Genomic DNA, 17941 nt, shown 5'->3' on the forward strand with positions numbered 1-17941 from the left:
TTAATTATAATTTAAAAAAAAATAAACAAATTATAGATATAAAGCTAAAAATTATAAAATATTAGAATAATAGAAAAATTCATTACAAATCTTTGATATTGTTACGTTTTAACCTTTTCAAAACGTTTGGTTTATTTTCTTTAAATAAACCGGATACTTTTGATTGCAAATAAAAGCCGTTTAGTAGTTTGAAAATTGTAACAACTCTTTATTTATTTAAAAATGTACAACAACAACAGAATTAAATAGTCACTCAATGTTTTTTTATACACGTTTATAAATTCTCAGAAATACAGACACTTTATAATGTACACGAATTCACTTGAAAAACACAACACACTTTAAGGCACTCAGTTGATGTTTATTCGAAAAGCTTCTCTGATAAACTGACTCACGACCAAGGTTGCCAACTCTTTAGCTCTGAAAATGGCTAGATTTTGAATTAAAAATGGCTAGAAATGGCTAAAACCCAAAAATAACTGAATACAAATTCATAAATATTACATTTCTTGCCTCAATTACCACGAAGTCTGGTTATGTATTACTGACAGTTTTCAAAAATAATTTTTGCCGACTTCGTGTTAATGGGATTTAGCAGATTAACCCCCATTTTCTCAATTAATAGAATTTTTGTATGAGAACTGTCAGGATGTCGTCACGATAAAAAATAATCAGAGATTGAGAAAATGGGGATAAATATTGTAATATCAATAATTTTTTATTCCTTTTTGATAAATTAAACAAATTTCTGGGCACTTACATTCAAAATGGGATCCATTGAGGAAATGCAAAATTGATTTTTGAATATGCCTGATGTGTTTGCTTTGGAAACAATTTCGAAGCCTGTTTCCAAAAAGCAATAATATTCTCATCAAATCTTTGTCATTTGATAAAAAATACTGTTTTATTTTTAAAAAATTCCAAAAATGTTCAAGAAAAGTATAAAATAAAAAAGGCTAAGACAAAATAAAATGGCTAGATCTTCCGGCTAGATAAAATCTAGCCATTTTTTTATGGCTAAATGAAAATAAAATCGCTAGATCTAGCCGGAAAATGGCTAAATTGGCAACCTTGCTCACGACTGCAACCTCTGCATTTAAGAGGCATTTAATTTGTGTGCTCTTTTGGGTAAAAAATAAAATATTCACAACAACATCAAGAAACTGAATGAATTGTGTGTATCTTTACGCTCTATTACGCTCTTTTGTTCACATTCGGGTTGTTTGACGAAAATCATCGTAACCTCAACAATATGAACGCCTACCATGGTTCTAGATCTTACTAATACATACGCCATCTGTGGTGTACTTTCTACAATGTTCTTTAACTGAATATTCGAATTCGAATACAGCGTTGCCAACTTACGATCAAATCAACTGAAAGATTTTATTTAATAATGCCCACAGATATGTTACAGTTTGCTATTACAGCACTGTTATTTGAAAGCATTAGGCTACTTTTAAATCAGCCCTTAAAATCGTTATATTTGAATTCAAGTACAATTTCGTAACAATATTTTAACAGATTTTCAAACATTCCTCTTACCCAAAAAACATTTTTTTACTGTAATACAAGTTGAATGCAAGTGTAATTCAAGCCTTGAATTAAAGTCAAGCAATTGAATTACACTTTATTTCAATAGCATTCACCATTAAAAAGGAAACATAAATTCCAGCCATATGTTTTTTGTTTCAAAAATATTTAATTTTTTCAAATATTTTCAAGTTTAAAACATAATTACATCAAATTCCAAAAAAATGTTCAAGTGCTTGAATTTTTGGGTCTTAGAATTTGAACATTTTTGGAAACCTATAGAAATTATACAAAATTTGCACAAAGAATTTAACAAATCATAAAATTCAAATTCAATACATTTAGTAAATTGTTAAATAATTTGATTTTTGCGCGTGTGTGTGAGAGAGATAATACATTAAAAAATTTAATAATAAAATAAATTAATCCAGCTAAATTATCAATTATATTTAATTTAAGACTATTTTTTCAGACATGCAATCTACAATTTAATGAAATTTTACCAAATAATAAAAACAAACTGACGTCATGATTCAGCAGCTTTAAAATCCCCCAAAAAAATAAAGATCTATTGAAAAAAATTAAATAATATTCTCAAACTTAAGAAATACAATGAATAGCCAAAAGAGGAAACAAATTTAAGAAACCGGATAGAATAAAATTTCAAGCCTTAAAAAAAAACTTAAACAAGCCGACAAGAATTCTAAATAAATTTGAAAAAAGTCCGTCCCCAACAAAGAGGAATTCGAACAACATTTGCTTAGAATTGTTTGGTGTTGTTTGTACTTATTTGGGGCAGTTTTTTGTTATTGTTTGTTTTCAAACCAGTTTTATGTTTAAAACTGATTTGAAAGAAGAGGTAAATAAAGTTTTGTAGTGAAAAACGAAATCAACAAAAATAAACAGACAAATATTGAAACCGGCAAATATGACATCATTTCCAAAACGTAAACACACACAAATTTACACTCATACTTTAAAACAATATAAAGACTGCACCGGAAATAGTTGTTTTCAAATTTGTAAATAAAGTTTATTCTCTCAGTAACAAGATCTCCGTACTGTTTGCTCTTGTTCAATAAAACTGTCCGGTTCGAAGGACCACAAATGTTTAGCTGAAAGCCGACTAAAGGGGGAAAAGGCTGGATAAACTGGAAGAGATGTTCAAACGCTACGAACCTAAACAAAATCGTTTAGCTTTTGTTACTCAGAACAATTGGACAAAATAATATTTTCTAATTATTTATTCAATTGCTGGGAAATGAGGAAAATCGCTAAGTGTTGTTTTGGCGTAAATAGAGTATAAAGGAATGAATAACTTTCGAATTAATTCATAGGCTGGAATTAATTAAATTTGAGCTAAATTCACTAAAATCTTAAATCGGAATTAAAAAATGCTACCTATTCATTCCATTAATCCATTCCCTCAAATCTCTATTTCTCTGCTTCATTTAAAATTTATTTAAATAGAATTCATTCATTGTAGCATTAATTGATAATGAAATTAATTCATTCAAACTTTTTCTTAACTCTTTCAGCTTAAGTTTAATATCAAAACAATTGCAGTTTTACTTTAATCAAGGTTAATTTATTATAAAAAGAAAGAAAAAATAAATCAAAACCTAAAAAAAACCCCATTCCAAGGTTTTTTGTGAAGTGGGGTGGTTAGTTTACTAACCACCAACATGAAATCTAATTCTAAATCATTTTGGCTAAATTCTCTGGCCAAACAAACGTAATAGCAAAGTAACAGTGAATTCGATGAACAATAAACACTCTGAGCTTTTTTTATTGAATGCGTGAAAGACTCTTATTAATCTAACCAGACAGCAAAGTTAAAACATAAACAATGAATTCAACAAATTTAATTGTTTAGCAAAATGCCAATATAGTTTATTGTTTTAAAGACCATAGAAAATGTGGTTAGTAAAGTGACCACTAAACCGCACAGTGTTAATTCAAATCTAATCCTAATACATAGAATTAAAATAAAATAATTTTGCTTCATTCAGTTTTTTTTTGTTACAAATTAAATGGAAACGAATTATCTAAAGTCTTTTTGTAATAGATTTAAATTAAAGAATAATTGATGCATTCAATAGATTTTCAAAACAATTTTGTAATGCATTTGAATGATTCAATAAGAAATTAATTCTATAAAGAATGAATTCAATACATTTTAAGTGCAGACGGCTTAGTTAAGGCATACAATTTATTTTGATTTCGAAAATGGAATTAAGATTTAAATCTTTCGAACCTTTTCTTGATATCTTAGTACCACAAACATATTGAACTAATTTATTTGAAAATTAATTCTTTACAGAATTAGTTCCTTATGAATTCATTCAAATGTATTACAAAATTGCTTAATAAAATGTATCTTATATTCAAATCAAATTACAATTAGGCTTTAGAAAATCATTTTCAATTCATGATTAAAATTAATTCAATTTTCAAAATGTGTCTTTTAACCACTCCATTTAAGAATTCATTACGACTTAAAACATATTGGCCGATAATCATAGTCAGAAATAAAGAATAATTTAAGAGAATTAAACTCGACTTTACTCTAGAGTGGACTTTAGGTCTATCATAGACAAGTTAAAGTATACTTCTGACGTTGAAGTCGACTTTAAATATAAAACTAGCTGAAGCTGTTGTTAACTCGTTTAACAACAGCATCAGCTGTTCTTCACCAAGTAAAAAAGTTCGGCAGAAAGTAAAAAATGTTTAAGTTACAAGATATTGGTAGAGATTTTGCAATTATTGAACAGTTATCAATAAAATTAGTACCAAAATATTCTAATTATGATATACATCTTATATATTTTATTTTCCACAACAAACTACTTTTTTTCTTTAGTTGTCCCGGTTACTTTTATTGTTTACTTCTTATTTTTTTTTTTAATTTTGTATGTCAGCTGTTCAGCGTTGCCACTTGTCTGTATTTTGTTGTATATTGTATGAAAACATTTTCTACATTTGCGGTGGCACCCAGTTAAAGTCGGTTCAATTTAAAACATACTTTAATTTTGACTATAGTTGCAAAATAATTAAAAGCAGGTTTTTATTTTAAAGTTGTTTCTAAAAAGAACCGACTTTAGTGTTTGACTATGATTATGGGCCATTGAATTCACTACTTTTTTAAAATTCATTCTTTATTGAATTAGTTTCTTATGGAATCATTCAAATTGTCTTTTATTCAAATCCTTTACAAATTTTATTAAGCTATTTTGTAATGGTTTTGATTTAAAGAAAACTTGACTGATTCAGTAAGGAATTAATTCTATAAAGAATGAATTCTCATAGGAATGCATTAAAAATTTTTTTTTTCAGTACTAAGGAGTTAAGTCTATGAATTAATTGAAGAATAATAAAGCCGATGACTTGGCCGCTGTGCAGTTTTAGACCTGTGCACCATAGACCAGATATTCACACTACGCCAAACCCTGGAAAAGACCAAAGAAAACCAAATCGACACTCAATATCTATTCGTCGACTACAAAGCTGCGTTCGATAGCCCGATAAGAGAAAAGTTTTATATCGCCATGTCTGAGCTTCGTATTCCTGCAAAGATCGTCCGGCTTTGCATCAACAACAATTAAAACCACGCATTTTTTCTACCACAAAAGTATCATGCTGCTTGCATATGCTGACGATATCGAGTATTAAAACTTCGTTGCGTATCGAACAGCGCCAAACTTTCGAAGACTATAACTTTGAGGTTGTTAAAGACTTCGTTTATTTAAGTGCCAGTGTTACTAACAACAACGAACTCAGCCTAGAAATCAAGCGGAGAATAACTCTTGGGCTTAGTAGGCAATTGTGAAGTAAAGTCCTCTCTCAAAGAACGAAGATCACACTGTACAAATAGCTCATTTTACCCGTCCTGCTCTATGGACAATGGAAATATCGGACGAGTCATTGTTGGCAGTGTTTGAGAGGGAAATTCTACGTAAGATGTACGGCCCTATACACGTTGATGATGAGCTGTACTAGTTATGCGCCGACGTAGAAGGAAGACAATGATCGCCCAGACCAGCCAAGTTTGAAGACCAATAATTGGAGGCATAATTCCATGAAGATTATTGTAAAACTCAACAAGAGTTTGCAAAATCATTGGGAGCTACTCAAGCAACAATTTTAAACATACTTGCAAGCAGCAGGATTCATCCAAAAGCTAGGAAATTGGGTACGCTACGAATTAGAGCCGAGAGACCTTGAAAGACGATTTTACATGTCCGAATGCTGCTTGAACCCTATAAAAGAAAATCATTTTGGCACCGAATCATTACTTGCGATGAAAAATGGATCCATTACTATAACCCGAAGCGTAAGAAGTCGTATGTGAAGCTCGACCAACCAGCCGAATGGACACCAAAGCCAAATATCCATGGCGCTATGGTACTTCTCTGTATTTGGTGGGAGCAAAAGGGTCCTATCTATTATGAGCTGCTGAAATCTGGCCAGACCATCCCAGGGAACTTGTAACGAACGCAACTGATGAGTTTAACGCGAGATATTGGCCGAAAAACGCCCAGAATATGCGGCCAGACATGAAACCGTAAGGTTCCTAGGCCACATGTTGCAATACCTATTAAAAAGTATTTAGATTGAAGTGGGTACCATACGAATTGAAGCCGAGAGACCTTGAAAGACGATTTTGTATGTCTAAAATCGCTATAAATGAAACAAAATTTTGCATCGAATCATTACTTGCGATGAAAAATGGATGCATTACAATCACCCCTATCGCGAATCAATATTTCCCAATATTCGTTCATCAACTTTGTTCACGTGAAAAAAGTCCCCAATATGGGAAATTTTTAGATGGAATTTTATAAGCAATAAACATCTGTTACAATGAACTATTGTGAATGAAAAGTTCATGGGAATATCACGATAACAATTTTCCCTTCGAGGGAAATCGACATTTCATGGGAACATAAATTTCACATGTTTTGCCGATAGGGGTGAATAAACCGAAGCGTAAGAGATCCCATGTGAAGCCCGGCCAACCACCAAATATCCATATCGCTAAGGTGGCAGTAAAAGGGTCCTATCTATTATGATAGGACTACACAGAGAACCTGTAGCGAACGCAACTGATTCGCTTGAATCGAGCATTGGCCGAAAAATGCCCAAATAATGCAGCCAGTCATGAAACCGTAATATTCCATCATGACAACGCAAGGCCACATGTTGCAATACCTGTTAAAAAGTATTTAGAATTAAGTGGCTGAGAAGTTTTTGCCTCACCCGCTTTATACTCTCTCTGGGATACGCGCTTCACTTTGGAACAGAGTATCCGAAATTGGTTTGATTCGTTCTTGGCCTCAAAAGATGAGCAGTTCTTTTGGTTCGGAATCCATATGTTGCCGGAAAGATGGGAAAAGGTCATAGCCAATACTTTGAACAATAACACAGTGGTTTAAATTTGTTTATATAAATACTGGGGAGTTATAACTAAATCCGAAAACGGTAATGTTCGAAATTGTGAGGAGTTTTTTAGGTTTAAATTTTTTTTCTTACTTTTTATAATAAACTAACCTTGATTAAAGTAAAAATTCAATTGTTTTGATTTTAAACTTAAACTGAAAGAGTTAACAAAAATTTTATCATTCAAACGTTGAATGAATTATGGTTATGAATTAATTTCATTATCAATTAATTCAACAATGAATTAATTCTATTTAAATAAAAGCTTTTGAATGAAGCAATGACTTAGAGATTAGAGGGAAATGGATTAATGGAATGAATGGGTAACATTTCTAAATTCCAAATTATGATTTTAGTAAATTAAGTTCAAATTTAATTAATTCCAGCCTATGAATTAATTCGAAAGTTATTCATTCCTTTATACTCTATTTACGCCAAAACAACACTTAGCGATTTTCCTCATTTCCCTGCATTGAATAAATAATTAGAAAATATTATGTTGTCCAATTGTTCTGAGTAACAAAATCTAAACGATTTTGTTTAGGCTCGGAGCGTTTGAACATCTCTTCCAGTTTATCCAGCCTTTCCCCCTTTAGTCGGCTTTCAGCTAAACATTTGTGGTCCTTCGAACCGGACAGCTTTTGTGCAGCAATATTGACTAAGAGCAAACATTTCAGATAAAGATCTTTTTACATTGTAATTCGAAACGAATTCTTTTCCAATCGAATTAGGGAGTAACCCTCCTAAATTGATTTTTTTTTCGAAACGAATTATGCATGTTTTCTAGATTGAGTTAATCGGATGTCTTAATTTTGTTAACCGATTATATACCGATTAAAACTACGAGTGTGATAACATCGGTCAAATGCCAATTAAATATTAAAACCTTTAAAAATGTTCAACCAACTTTAATGGCTTTTGATTTAATTTACTATTAAAAAATTCCGAAAATTCCCGGGAACGAAAATATTTCTTTATTGTTTCCCGGGAAGGGAAAAAGTTCGTGAAATTAGGAATCCTATTTGTAAAATTAATAATAGTTCTTCACAATAAAAAATTTAAAATTAATGTAATTAATTAAAAACGTAAAAACTCGAATGTTAGCAGCCTTTAAACATACCATTTCAAATGGGTATGACTATATTTTAAAGTTTGAAGTAGCGAAGGAGTATTAGGAAAATGGTCAGGGTCATATTTAGGTAAAAATACGCGTTTAGCATTAAATTAAAAAAAAAACATATAAAAATGAAGATAATGATCATTTAACCACTAACAAACAGTTCATATAAAATTATATTTGGGCTGTACAAAAAAGACTGTCTGTACTGCAAAATAAACACGCAGCGTAAAATAATTTTGGTAAATAAAAACACATTTAGGGAATCCATATTAAAACTGAAATTAATTAAAAACACTGTATGAGATCATGCTTAATTATTTTTGATATACTTTGCACATAGTTTTTGGACAGATGTAGATAATTAATTAAAAAAAATAAACCTTCAAATTTGTTCCTAAACCCGTTTGAAGTTATAAAAAAATAAAAATATATAAAAATGCGTTTCAAGAGTGAAAAGTTCAGAAAAACATTAAACATATATTTTTTTTAAAGAAAATTGCCATAAAAACACAAATTGAAAGAAAAATTCAAAGAACAATAAATAAATAATAAAAAAATCCAGATACAAAATTTTGTATACCAGATCCACACATTCATATAACAAATATAAAAAAAAAAATTTGCACAAACAAAAATTTGTTGTTTTAAAATTTAAAGAAACACAGACGAGTTTTTTTTTTTTACTTTTTGTTTTTTTGTAAAGAAATAAGAAAGATACTTTATAAATCTTTATTATAAACATACAATAATTGTTCACATAAATAAATTGTTTATTTATTCTTTTTTGAAATAGCTGTCTATAGTTTTTTTTTTTGTAAACAGCAATAACTCAAACAAATTTGGAACTCACCAATTCAATAATTTTCAAAATTAAACGATTGTTGAATTGCATGTTGTTAAATTATTTATTTTATTACACTTTTGTTTTTTTTATTAAACTCTTTCGATTTTGTTTTACCGCTATTGGTTGCTTTTACGCTAAGCTTTGCAGAACGACTGATTTTTTTTTGTGTTTCCAATTTTTCAATAAAGTTTTCATAGAGTAACAACAAAAATCTTAAAAAAAAATTGTGTTTTTGTTTTGTATACCAACAAAGATTAAGGTTAGCTTCATGTATCTGTTTATATTTGTTACTTTGTGTTGAATCAACAAGTTTGTTAGCAACATTTCTTTAATACATGTTTATAATCATGATATTATCTGGCAACATTTACTTTATCTTGAATGTCTATAAACATTAAAATACACTGGGTGACATACAAACTGCCAAGTGACTTATTTTAATAAAATTTTAAGTGTTTTGTTGTGAGATTAAACGATTATGTTTCAGTTAGTAGAACTACAACATTTCAATTTGAAATTGAGAAAAAAATCCAAATAAATATTGAGAAATAAAAATTGAAATACGAAATGCAAGTTTATATTGCGAAAAAAATAAATAAAAATTCTGAAACCAAAAATTAATATTGAGAAAAAATAAATTAACTTTAATATTCAAATAGCAAATTAATATTGTTACGAAATTGTACTTGAATTCAAATATAACGATTTTAACGGCTGATTTAAAGTTGCATAATGCTTTCAAATGGCAGTGCCCAAACTTTAACATATCTGTGGGCATTATTAACATTGAATAAAAGCTTTCAGTTGACCATTGATCGTAAGTATGGCAACGCTGTTTGCTGCGACCGTATATTCGAATTCGAATATTCAGTTAAAGAACATTGAAGAAATAGAGCTTTCTAGACGGTAATGCAGTGTTAAAAATAGTGGCAGAGGTTGCAGTCGTGAGTCAGTTTGATCAGAGACGCTTTTTGAATAAACATCAACTGAGTGTGCTGTGTTTTTCAAGTGAATTCGTGTACATTATAAAGTATGTTTGTATTTCTGCGGATTTATAAACGTGTATAAAAAAAACATTGAGTGACTATTTAATTCTGTTGTTGTTGTACATTTTAAATAAAGAGTTGTTACAATTTTCAAACTACTAAACGGCTTTTATTTGCAATCAAAAGTATCCGGTTTATTTAAAGGAAATAAACAAACGTTTTGAAAAGGTCAAAACGTAACAATATTGACAAAAACCAATAGAAATTGGGAAATAAAAATAGACGTCGAAATTCATGGGTCAAGATTGTCCAAATGTCCTCTTGCTTATTTTGTTCAAATCGGTCAAATAACTCGAAAAATTCAAATAAATATACGGGATGCAATAAATTTATTTGTAAGAATTACATGCCATCAAAATTAATATTAAGAAAAAACAAATTTAAATTGGGAAAATAAAAATTGAAGCCGAGAAATTAAAAAATTTTATGAGATTTTTCTTAACATCAAATGTTATTAGGTGTACAATATAAATTTATTTGAAGTATCGGTCATTGTTAGCTACTAACTTTTCCCATCATTCTGGCAACATATGGTTTCCGAGCCAAAATAACTGCACATCTTTTGAGGCCAAGAACGAACCATGTCAATTTCGAAAGTGAAGAGTATAACAGAGAAAACGTTTTGTATCTATCGAAACAAATATTATTCAAACGGGGCAAGGTCTGAACTATAAGGCGGATGAGGCAAATCTTCCCAAATACTTCATTCTAAATAGTTTTTAACTTTACAGAATGTGGCCGAGTGTTGTCATGATGGAATATTCTGGTCGTTTTTCGCTTTAAACGAATCAGTTGCGTTCACTACAGGTTCCATGTGATTGTGATGGTCTGATAAGATTTCAGCAGCTCATAACAGATAGAATCCTTTTGCTGCCACCAAATACAAAGCACTACCTTAGCACCATGGATGTTTGGCTTTGGTGTCGATTCGACTGGTTGGTCGAGCTTCACATACGACCTCTTACTCTTCGGGTTATCGTAATGAATCCATTTTTCACCGTAAGTTGTGATTCGTTGCAAACATGATTTTCTTTTATAGCGTTCATGCATCATTTCGGACATGCAAAATCGTCTTTCGAGGTCTCTCGGCTTCAATTCGTATGGTACCCAATATCCCAGCTTTCGGATGATTCCTGCTGCTCGCAAACATTTTGAAATTGCTGCTTGAGTAGCTCTAAATTATTCTGCAGCCAATTCATGGTCTTCAAACTTTTTTGGCTGGCATGGGCGATCTCTGTCTTCCGTATCAAAATCACCTCTTCTGTCCGCCGTGGCTTAGCTGGGTGGTGGCCATCCGAAATGTTCAATTTTCCATGACATTTTCGCATATCTCAGGCTGAATTTGACCGAAGGGATAGGTTATGTTGGTTTTGAGTGCCGCTGTGGTTTGTGGTTTATTCGCATAGACCTGCGACTTAAGAAAACCCCACAAGAAAAAGTTTAAAGGGGTAAAAATCCCACAATCTCAGTAGCCCGTTCACATCACCTCCACGTGGGGATGAGATGTGGTGCACCGTGCTGTCGTTGGTGTCCATATCATCCAATTCCGGCCAAAATAAGTTTGTAATCATCGAGTTTGCCGTTGACGGTGATAGCCTGACCAACGGTGTTCTCAAAGAAATATTGATCGCCCAAAATTCACACCAAACATTGACTTCTTCAGGATGCATTAGAAACTCTTGGATCTCATGAGGAATGGCATCGTTCCAATTTTATCATTTGCATTTGTGGTTGACCGCTATATCCGTCCATGGAGGTTAGGGAAAACAAACTGAATAAATGACTGCCAATTCGATAGATGAAGCATTTATTTTTACTTAATTTACTGATTTTTACCCAATCTACAGAAAATTTTTAAGGATTACCAAACTATTCCCAGTTGTATTACGGTATATATAAGTTTGTAATTCCGTTTGTAATGTCCACAATACAATTTTCCGACCCTATAAAGTATATATATATTCTGGATCCTTATAGATAGCGGAGTCGATTAAGCCATGTTCGCCTGTCTGTTGAATTCAATTTTCTGAAGACCCCAGATATCTTCGGGATCCAAATGTTCAATAATTCTGTCACACATGCTTTCGAGAAGTTTGCTATTTAAAATCTGCAAAATCGGTCCACAAATGGCTGAGATATGAGGAAAAAACCAGGACAACCTCGATTTTTGACCAATATCTGGATTACTAAGTCATTAATATAGACAATATGGATATCTAATGATAGATATTTCAAAGACCTTTGCAATGACGCATATAAAGCCTTAGTAAGTTGGACCTACAATGGGTCAAAATCAGGCAAATATTTTTTAAGCCGATTTTTTTTTCACCAACATTTTTTTTTTCGCTAAATATTAAAAAGAATTTAAAAAAACAAAAAAAAATTTTAAGATTTAAAAAAAAAAAAATTTAAAATTTATAAAAACAATTCAAAAAATTTGTATTCCAAAAAATTCAAAAACTGCAATAAAACATAAATTTTGTTTACCTAAAAATATTTAAAATTTTTATTTTGAAGGGTATATAAGATTCGGCACAGCCGAATATAGCTCTCTTACTTGTTTAACATTAAATAGTATCAAGTAACATTGTTTCAAATTATCCAACCCTGATCCACCAACAAAATTTCTAAAAGAAACATGTTGTCATTTATATTTCAAGACAACAATATACAATGTTGAGCAACATTTCAATTGCGTAGTTAACAAATGTGTGTATGAATGAAGTCTGACATTAGAAACTATGACGCATCCAAGACACACCAAAGTGTGAGAACCAAAGCCACTATTTTTCGCGGCAACAATTACAATGGATCTTAAATATGACATCACAATAAGAACAACAATAAACACAATATTAGAAGCTACAAAAAAAAAACAAGATTTATTATGTACGAATTAATACAATGTGAAACCAAAAGGAAAGAAATTGAAATGAATAGAAAAAAAATCAAAAGAAATACGCATAAAAATAATAAAAGGTGGGTAAAACATATTTCCTAAATTCAGTTTCTTCCTTTTTTGGTTATGAAATTACAACAACATTGAAATACATTTTGTACGATTAAATAAAAAATACACACTTTATTGCGACGCATAGAAATAAAAAGGAAGAACAAAAACTTTCTTACAAAACTTAGTTTAGAAGTTAGAATAATAAAAAAAATATCGTCTTAAATGCAAAATAATACATTATATAGAAAATATTATTATTTATTATCATTATAATAGTTTTAACTTATTACTATTAAACATTATTTATCGCGAAAAGTAAAGATTGCATCAAACCCGAATAGTACGCCATTGACGATCGCCAACGAAGCTTTTATTAAAGCTAAATCGCGGGTACGCGTACGAAATGAATGTTCCCAGGCCTCTATGACAAATACACCGGATGCTATAAATAAGGCACAGCCCATGATACTGAAAAATATGTCGATTCTTCGGTGAATAGAGGCACGCATTAAGGTACCTGTAAAATGGAAAATTTGTTTGTATTAGTTGCAGTTTTAGAAGAGGAAAAATAGTGCAAAATATTTGTATTTACCCACAAATACTCCAAAGAGCACAACAATGTAGCCGGCAAATGTACCGGTAGCCAATAATGACGCCAATATATCACGATCATCAAAACTGTAATAATGCAAGACCAGACAAGCAACTGAAAAGCCCTGAAAAAAATAATTATGTTAAAAAAGAATGAGGGGTAAAAACTAGTTTAATTTTAGTACACATTGGGGAAAAGTAGGATTCCAATAGATTTAACCATTCAGGTTTAAAAATAGGTTTCTAAACAATTTATTTTCAAATATAATTTTGAATTGAGCTTTAAATTGAAACTGGGTTGACAGTTTGGAAATGGTGATACCAATCTTCGATGTTAATTGGCCGTCTCGGGACAGCGATTTGAATTATTTATACTTTTTTCCTGTGTTGCTATTAAAGATCGATAATAATCCAGCAACGATTCTGAACCATAAATGGAATATCATTGAAAACATTCACGAGATAGATCCAAAAACCATCAACCAGAGCTTGAGAAATTTTAGAATTTCGTACAAAGTTTGTCAATCGTGATATCAACCGTCGATGATAATTGGCCGCCTTGAAGCTGGTATTTGAATCATTAGACTTGTTTCTTCTGTGGTGTAATTAAAGATGGCTGATAATCCACACACGATATTGACCCTTAAGTAGAATATCATTCGAGTCATTCATGAGTTAATAGCAGAAACCTTCAAAAAGTTCTTGTGAAACAGGGTGTCAGGATTTTTACTAAGTTTGGTAATGGTGATATCAACCTTCAGGTAGATGTTAATTGGTTTCCTCGGAGCTGCGATTTGAAAATGTTACGATTTGTTTTTTCTGTGGTGCAATTAATGATTGATGATAATCCAGCAATTATTCAAAACCTTAAAGGAAATATCATTAGAGACATTCATAGGATAGATGTAGAATCCTTCTACAAAGTCTTGGGAAACTGGGTGATAGAATTTCGGAATCAGTTTAGTATTGGTGATATATACCGTCAACGTTAATTGGACGTCTCTGAGCAGCGATTTGAACACATTAAACTTTCTTCTGAGGTGCCATTAAAGATCAATAATAATGCAGATATATTTCAGACCCTTATGATCTCAAGAAATGTTCATATTCTGTTGTCCATTTAAAGCATTCTTATATATATTTCAAAATCTTAATTATTGTCACATTTCTTAAACAATGATCTGTAAGCTTATCTTTTCTCTAGCCAATCATCCAATTTTTGTAGCGCTCATAGATCAGATGCGATAATACAGCGTTTAACTTATAATCAATGATTTTATTAAGAAACATTATTTATAACTTCGGTATTTCATGTCCAAATATCCTCCGTCTTAATTCAGGACACTAACAGAGAAGATGATATGATGTTGTTTTCTATTCCTCTTCGTCGTTGCAACTTCAAGAAGTTTTTATAAGGGAATCGCAATTTTTGAGGTTCTTTAGGTGGAATTTATCACATATCGAGACCTCTGCATATTCATGTTAGACAAGATTTTTTTGGTCTCCTTGCGAGTAATCTATTTCTGCCATCTATCCTTGGTAATGAGATAAAGAAATGTGCAATTAGTTGTTTATCTGTAGCTAGAAGAATGTCAAAGGAAGGACAGTGATGTCGGCATTCGCAAGTCCATTTACTTTATAATATTTCCATATCTAGAAAACCATATAAAGATTCGACTTTCTTTGACAATTTTCCTTTATAAACTTGAATTATATATTTGTTTCCTTTTAACAAGGAGCATAGGACCGTAAAACTTGTATTAATCTACCGTAATCCGATAGCCTGAGGGACAGTCTCAAATTCAACTGGTGCGAATTGATACTACTTCCATGTGATCTTGATCCGTCGGCAAATATTTTAATGACATTCCCCGGAGGGTGGAGTTCGTTGTTATAGTCTGATTCGTCATATAACCTGGATAGAAAACAGGTTCAGATATTGCTTAACCAACAGGAAGATCCATACTGAGACTGAGACCTCCTCATACATGGAACTCTTTTAATTTTGTAGTTATAAACCCAACATTAGCTTTTTTTTTGGATGAATGGGTTCGTTAACAAACATAATTGTCAAATTTAAGACGATATCAATCCACATGAGTTCCAAGAGTGTCCAATGCATCCCGAAAAAGTCAATGTTTGCTGTAGATTTTGTTGTTTTGGCTGAATTGGATGATATGGACTCCAACGTCATGTGATTTCAACAAGACGACTATACGTGCCACATAGTTTAAGCCACATGGACATTCTGCACGAGCAATTTGAGAGGTCATATCAGGTAGATGTGATGTGAACTGTCCACCGAGATCGTGCAATTGGTCTCCGTTAAACTTTTTCTTGTGCGGTTTTCTTAAGTTGCAGGTCTATGCGAATAAGACACAAACCACAGCTACCCTCAAATTCAGCCTGATTTATGCACCGGAGTCATGAAAAATTTGACATTTCGGATGCACTTCACCCAGCGAAGCCGCGACGGACATTTGCACGATGTTGTATTCCGTACATAATGCCATCATAGGCATTTCAAACGAATAAAATATTTTGAAGATATCTCACACATATCTTTGTTTTATTTAAATTTAAAGATAGGAAGCTCATAATTAATGACCCTTTTTAAGTTTTTAGAACATTTCGTGCACATTTCCACTTTGGATGCTTGGTTGAGTACTCAAAAGCTTCTTCATCCATTAGATTAGTCTTCATCTCTTAGCCATAGGTCCTTATGGAACTTTGCGTCTTCCATGGAAGCACACTTCCTGCACCTTTATTCAAATGTGTATTAAATTCAACTCAGAATATTTTGAATAGTTTCAAATTTGTTTGTGCACTTGTATTTTACTCCTTTTTATCGACGTACAAAATAGATTTATATTATTGTAACAGGTCTGTTGTCGTTGAAAGTCCTCTAATGGGGGAAAAACATTCGATAGATACAGCTGTCACTAAATTGACAATCTTTAGCCGAGTGATTTTCAGATCGTTCCCGAGCGTAGATTCAATTGTTGAGGAACTTTTTATTCCGAACTTTAAGATGAAAAAGGTTGATCGAAAGAGACAATCTTCAGCCGAGTGAGTCTCAGGTCGTTCCGGAGCGAAGATTCACCTGTTGTTGAACTTTATATAGCTAAATTTAAGTTGAAAACAGTTGATCGAAGGAAATTTATTGTTGCAAACGATTTATTTGTCAATTTTAGTTCTAGGAAACGATTTTTTCGGTTATGTTAATAAAATTTTTAATTTAGTTTTGTTTGTTTTAAGTCATATTTCAATTATCTTAAATGAATATTGAAAAAGTTGATAACAGATTCGTTCTCTTAACAGGTTCGAATTGTTTCTAGATACAAATTAGTTGTTATCACTTTTCACTCACTGTCAGTTTTTTTAAAAATCTTGAAATCGTATTTTACACTTAGTTTTTTGTTTTATATTTCACCAAAAAAATAATTACCAATTCCAAAAATTTCACCAAATTTATGCGTCCTTTACGTTCACCGTGTGACATTTTGTTAAACAATCAAAAAAACCAACCAATTTTTTAACTAATTTATATTTTTCTTTTTCGTAATCCTTTAGCTTTTAATATCCATATCCTTTTATGCACATAAATTGTTTGGGAGATTTTCACAAAAATTTCTTTAAATTCCGATTAATTAAAGACGATTTCCGTTCGAATGTATTCGACATGATGGTTGTTAAATCACAACTGACAAACCTCCAGTTACACATAACAAAAAACCACTGTGATTGAGTTATGCTAATTTAATTTTTACAACGAATTAAATACTGGACGACCCAACAACCAGCTGAACTATGGACGTTTACATATTGCACTCAAGCAATATGTAGTTTTTTTTCCTTTTCCCACCCACAGTCGAGCAAAAATACAAAATAAAAATTCCAAAAAAAAAGTAGAAGCTCAAAACAAATGATGAAATTATAAAACAATTAATTAATAATCATGCAGAGTCAAAAAGGAAATATGTTGTACACTTGTACGCTTTTCAACTTGAATTTGGAATTATGAAAAAATTACAAAAAAAAAAAAAACATGAAATTCTGAAAATTCTACTTTTGGTATGATAAAGAGATCATAACAGATGCTTGAAGTGGCAGTGATGTTGCATACAAAATATAAACGATACATCAAATGTAATAATTATGATAAACTTACAAAATTAACCTCTACCATATAAATAAAATCAATCGTTTTTTGGGGGAGTTCAAAGCGACTGGGAATGTACTTCACATTGATAGTCTTCTTTTTAACAGTTCTCCTTCTTACCTTAAAGCTTAAATCATCTACTCAATCAATATGCCAAGTTTTGAAGCGATTAGTCCACTAATTTCGGTTTCAGAGTCTATTTCCCGAATGGTTTCCTATATATAACATCGTGCAAATGTCCGCCGCGGCTTCA

At 31.4% G+C, this 17941-nt stretch overlaps 2 protein-coding genes across 2 annotated transcripts in view; both read right to left on the reverse strand.

The window, feature by feature from the left end:
• LOC135958956 (protein snakeskin) overlaps positions 1-9088 on the reverse strand; it is a 42580-nt gene extending 33492 nt beyond the window's left edge. The window contains exon 1 of the mRNA XM_065509904.1: positions 8943-9088. Within this exon, the coding sequence (XP_065365976.1) occupies positions 8943-8984 (42 nt within the window). The 5' untranslated portion in view covers positions 8985-9088. The remainder of the gene's footprint in view (positions 1-8942) is intronic.
• A 3956-nt stretch (positions 9089-13044) lies between these two features.
• On the reverse strand, positions 13045-17028 carry LOC135958136 (uncharacterized). The gene is made up of 3 exons (XM_065509009.1): positions 16975-17028; positions 13528-13651; positions 13045-13452 (listed from the first exon to the last, which is right to left on the reverse strand). Exons 1-3 carry the CDS (start codon positions 17026-17028, stop codon positions 13235-13237), a joined length of 396 nt encoding a protein of 131 aa, XP_065365081.1. The 3' UTR covers positions 13045-13234.
• Positions 17029-17941: the final 913 nt, after the last annotated feature.

This window comes from Calliphora vicina, chromosome 4, assembly GCF_958450345.1.
Source record: "Calliphora vicina chromosome 4, idCalVici1.1, whole genome shotgun sequence".
Taxonomy (NCBI): Eukaryota; Metazoa; Arthropoda; class Insecta; order Diptera; family Calliphoridae; genus Calliphora; species Calliphora vicina.